Source organism: Propithecus coquereli, unplaced genomic scaffold (assembly GCF_000956105.1).
Source record: "Propithecus coquereli isolate 6110/MARCELLA unplaced genomic scaffold, Pcoq_1.0 Scaffold239, whole genome shotgun sequence".
Taxonomy (NCBI): domain Eukaryota; kingdom Metazoa; phylum Chordata; class Mammalia; order Primates; family Indriidae; genus Propithecus; species Propithecus coquereli.
The window spans coordinates 1523429-1528935 of NW_012147941.1; the positions used below are offsets into that span (position 1 = coordinate 1523429).

Genomic DNA, 5507 nt, shown 5'->3' on the forward strand with positions numbered 1-5507 from the left:
GGAGTTTTGGAAGGGATGAAATCTCAGGGAATTTTGGATTTCAAAGACCAAGTTTTTCAGAGGCGCGGGAAGCAGCACAGGTACTAATACCGTTGTTCAAAACTAGGTGGGGGATTTGATAGCTATGGCAGCTCCACGTATGGGGGAGCCGGCGGCTACACGCAGTCCCCGGGAGGCTTTGGATCGCCGACGCCTTCTCAAGCGGAAAAGAAATCAGTAGGTTGAAGTGGTATTTCTTTTTATTTTATCCTGTCCTGAAGCCCCTTACTCATCTTCGAGAGAAAATTTATGCGGCGAAAGAAGGGTGTTAAAACATTAAGGGTTGCGATAATTGTCGATTATTATTCGCGTTTCTGATAATTATGTGCTGTAAGTTTTAAAAATGAAGTCCTCTCTTATTTTGCATCCGCCGTTTCCTTGGCTTTTTTTTTCCCCTTAGCTTTATTTTGAAATTCATCGATATAGCTAGTGAATCAGGCTTATGGAAAACCTCTGAACTTGTATTAATAACCTATTCTAATTCTTTATGCATTCAAAGACCTTTTTTAATTAAATGTAGTGAGGCGACGGAAGGCAATAGAAAGAGTGTGAGATTCAAGGAATCAAGTAGATCTATGTTCCGCCCTTGCTCTGGCACTTCACTTGCAGGGTGTCATTGGACACTTTTCTTACTCTGCTTAGGAGTCAGTTTTGCACATATTAAATGGAGTTAATACATACCTTACAAGATTGTCGTGAGACTTAATATTGTGTACAAAGAACACTGGCTTTAGAGCCAGAATATGTAGACTTCAGAATGAGTTTTGTTTTTTTTTTTAGTTCTTTCTGAGACAGGGTCTCACTCTGCTGCCCCGGTTAGAGTGCAGTGGCGTCATCATAGCTCACTGCAGCCTCAAACTCCTGGGCTCAAGTGATCCTCCTGCCTCAGTTTCCCTAGTAGATGAGACTACAGGTACTCACCACCACACCGGGTGAATCTTTAAATTTTCTGTAGAGACGGGGTGTCACTGTGTTACTCGGGGTGATCTAACTCCTGAGCTCAAGCAATCCTCCCGCCTTGGCCTCCCAAAGTGCTGGGATTATAGGCGTGAGCCACCGAGTCCAGCCAGTTTTGCCTTTTAACTGGTGTTTTAACTTTAGTGAAGCACCTTGAAACTTGTGACCCTTTGTTTTTCTCATCTAATAGTGACACTAGTTCTGCTCATATCACAGAGTGGTTCTGAGAATTGATAAATAAGGTAATGCGTAGGAAAGTGCTCTATAGGAAGCTGTCTAAATGTTTATTTGCTGTTTCAGAAATGAGTTTGCTGTTGATTTCATCCCATAAATAAAAGTTTAATTTGGCTTGTCATTACTTGTCACTCAGATGTGGTGTTAAGATTCAGTATGAGCAGGACATATGTTTTATATATAGGTTGATAAGTTTATACAGGGGTGAAAATTTATTCAGGGGTTTGTATTGGTGGGGAAAAATTCATTGATAATTCCTGTACATTTGGGCTTTGCTTTATATTATTCATATCAATTATTAAATATAATCTTGTGAAGTATCAGAGGCTCAGGTATGTTAAGAACACAGGCTTTGTATGCTTAACCTTACACAGGAAGTGACTGGAACCAGCCAGTGCACACATGATGTAGAACAAATGCAAAATCTGCTGAGGAGCTGCTTCTTTCTATTACAGTTTTCTTTTTCCTGGAAGACCAGAGGGGACTTCAGTTCTCTAACTTTGTTTTTCTTGAGGTTGTGAAGGAGAATACAAAAGGTAGATTATTGGTTCTCACCTTTTTTCCCCAAGTGTAACTATTTTTGTCCATTCTGGTTGTTGGAGTTTTTATCTCAGAATCCCTAGCCTGGGTTGTGTATTAAGACAGCCTTTCAGAGAAAGATGATGGTTATAAGCTGGAGACTCCAACCCAGGTCTTTTTGTTTTTAAATCTAGTCTCTTCTGCAGTAAATTAAATAACCACTATCTAAAATATTTTCTGTTGATTATACATTTGTTACATTCAGTTGAGCCATGTGAAATTTCGAATACTGACCATTTTTTACCTATAAAAATGATGGTTTCATACAGTATTGTCAGAGTAGCCTGTGCTTGATAGTCAGCTATCAAAATAATTTTTTTGTTACTAAACATACTTGTGCTGGCACACTCTCTGAACCTCTTTGGAACAAACTAGAAACTCCTTGTGATCATTTCCTAGCATACAATATGTGCTCAATAAAAAACAAGAAGTAGTTGATTTGAGGTGAATTTAAGGGCATTGTTGACACTTCATTACCCATATGTAACTTTTTTACCTGAGGAATAATATTTATTTAATATCTACTACATGCAGAGAATGGTATTAGCACTTTATATACATTATATGTTTCGTTTACAACTTGAAAGCTAGATGTTCTCAATTTCCAGAAAATGTAGTGGCGTGTCCAAAGCTGTGGAGCTGGGACTTGAGCACAAGTCTGTAGGACTGTCTGGCTCCAAAGCCCATGTTCTTGCCACTTCACCTTACTGGTTCTTAGTTTTCTTATGCTGAAGATACAATGAAAATCTCAGCTATAATAGGTAAAAACATAAAATATAGTAATTTGTGAGAGGTAAAACCTGGGATCTCTGCAAATTTTAAATCTATAAATATTAATATAGCATGTAACCTCACCTATAAAATACTATAAAGTAAAATTGAAACACATAGTTGATCCATTCACATCCTTATTAAAAGCTGTTGCATATATAAAGAATGAGGAACAATAGCTAACATATTAATTGCTAACATTTACTGCTGAGTGCTTACTATGTGCCTGGTAGTATTCTAATTACCATACAGGTAATTTTCATAATGATTTTATCATTCCTAGTTTTGCAGATGAGGAAACCGAGGTATAAATGTTGAGAAACATGACCTGAGAGTCACTGCTCCTGAGAGTAGAGCCATAATTTTAAACCTCTCAAGCTCACCTGCTACCTTTCGTGGCATGTGTGGTGGTGGTTGGCTGGGCTTGCTTTATACCTTCTTGGCAATACTAACCATTCAAAATTATGCTTCAGCAAAGTGAAATATTGTCAGTGTCATGGATCTTCAGGTCAGAGCTGCGACTACTAAATCCACGAAGGCCAAGAGTCTATTATATTCTATGTCTTACATGTAGAACAGGTATTGGGTCATGTCCTGTTGATTTCTGATAGGAAGAACTCTAATACCATTTCTACCTTGTACGTATTCCCTGTGTGAGACTGTGGGAGTACATATTTGCCCTCAGCCTATAATGCCCATTCCTTACCTGCTATTTTTTCACTATTGAAATTCTCACGCTTCAAAGTCCAGCCCAAAGATTTCCTGTTTGAAATTGCTAATTAATTTTTTCTGAGATCCCACATAGTACATTATATTTCATTCAATAGTGTGTCAAGATCAGGTTTGTTGTTTACATTTGTACCTCCCTTAGGAGTGTATTTGGATAGGATAGGCAAATCCTATCCCATCTTACTCATCTTTATATCACCCATACTACTCCTTGCCAGTGGTAGGCAAAAGTAAGATTTTACGCTATTGTCTGGCTGCTTTAGGATGCGATTGTCAATGTCTTCATTACAGCAAATCCAGAGTCCTGTCTCCACTGGCCATTTCTCAAGCCTTTTGCCAATACCATCTCATCTTGTCAGTGACATGAACAGCGGAGCCTGCCTTGTCCCCATTGCTCAGGTTTCCTCTTATAGGTCTGTTCCAGCAGTAGGTCGTTCTTCCTTATACTATCCCCCTCTAGCCTGCTTATTTTGGTGAATTCTTAGTGGAACACATACTTAATCTGTTCAGCAGGAGCTTTGGAGTGAGACAAACCTGGGTGTGAATTGTAAAAGTTTGGTATTTGCTAGTTAAATGACCTTGGTTTTCGTCTCAGAAGCAAGGATAATGAGGTTTGTTTTGAAAATTCAGTGTTCTAATATATTTAAAGTGTTTGGCACATGGCAAGTGTTAAATGAGTGGTAGTTATTACTTCCTTAATTGGATTTTTGCATACTTTTTCTTTTCAGAGAGCCCGAGCCCAGCACATTGTGCCCTGTACTATATCTCAGCTGCTTTCTGCCACTCTGGTTGATGAAGTGTTCAAAATTGGGAATGTTGAGATTTCACAGGTATGTAAAAGAATTTATGGAAGAGTCACTAAATCATATGAAGAATGGAATAAGGGTTACTTCATTTAAAAATACATCAGTGTTGCTTTGGTTTCCAGGAAAACCGAACTTACTTTTTTCTAACCTAGGTCATTATTGTGGGGATAATTAGACATGCAGAGAAGGCTCCAACCAACATTGTTTATAAAATAGATGACATGACAGCTGCACCCATGGATGTTCGCCAGTGGGTTGACACAGATGTAAGTGACTGTTTTTGAATCATGGCAGGGTTACTTTGGGACTTTGGAGATGTTTTTTAAAGTCTTTTTTCTTATTATAAGAATAATGTATAATCAAGACGTCAAAGGCAGAAACCCTAAAATGAAAGATTAATAAATTTGATTACTTAAAACTTTAAAACCTTCTGAACTTCTCAACTTGCAGTGCCATTCACATAGTAGTCCTTGAATAAATACTATTTAAATGAATGGGAAAAATACTTGTAACATATTACAAACATTTAAAATTTTAATTAATAAAAAACCCTTACAAAGCAAAAGCACTGCACCTTAGAAAAATGGACAAAGAAGATGCACAGATAATTCAAAAAAGACATTACAAATGGCAGCAACAGTAACTCCATTGTTAGGGGTTTACGTTAAGGAAATAATTAAAGACTGTGCAACGATTCAGTTATAAGAATATTGACCATAACGTTATTTATAATAATGAAAAACTAAAAACAATCTCAATGTTAGTGATGGGGGATTAAGTAAACCATGGTATATTTATAAAATACTGCAAATGATGTAGAAATGTATGTATTATCACAAAGAAGTGTTTACCATAAGTTGTTGAGAAGAAAAGACCATGTTATAAGGTAGTATGCAGGATTTGACTTAGTTTTTACAAAATAGTATATTTATGAGTGTCTATATAAACATGGAAAAAATAGAAGGAGAATACATGCTTTTTTTGCTGCTGTTATTCTTTGAGACTGTCTCACTCTGTTGCCCCAGATGGAGTGCAATGGAGTCAGCTTACTGTAACCTCAAATTCCTGGGCTAGTCGATCCTCCTGTCTCAGCCTCTCAAGTAGCTGGCACTACAGGCATGTGCCACCATGCCTGGCTAATTTTTTCTATTTTTAGTAGAGACAGAGTCTTGCTCACGTTCAGACTGGTCTCGAACTCTTAAGCTCAAGCAATCCTCCTTCCTCAGCCTCCCAGAGTGCTAGGATTACAGGTGTGAACCACTGCACCCACCAGAATACCTGTTTTTTATCCTTTTTATTTTTTAATTGGGGAGAAGGTCTCTTGTGTTTTGTTTTTTTCTTGGTTTAAAAATACATTCTGCTGGGCATGGTGGCTCACGCTTTAATCCCTAG

General features: G+C 37.7%; 1 protein-coding gene across 1 annotated transcript in view; it reads left to right on the forward strand.

Annotated features, from left to right (window-relative positions):
* Positions 1-5507, forward strand: part of RPA2 (replication protein A2, 32kDa) — a 20487-nt gene that overhangs the window by 414 nt on the left and 14566 nt on the right. The window contains exons 2-4 of the mRNA XM_012646020.1: positions 107-216; positions 4038-4139; positions 4268-4381. Coding sequence (XP_012501474.1) covers positions 107-216; positions 4038-4139; positions 4268-4381 — 326 coding nt within the window. The remainder of the gene's footprint in view (positions 1-106; positions 217-4037; positions 4140-4267; positions 4382-5507) is intronic.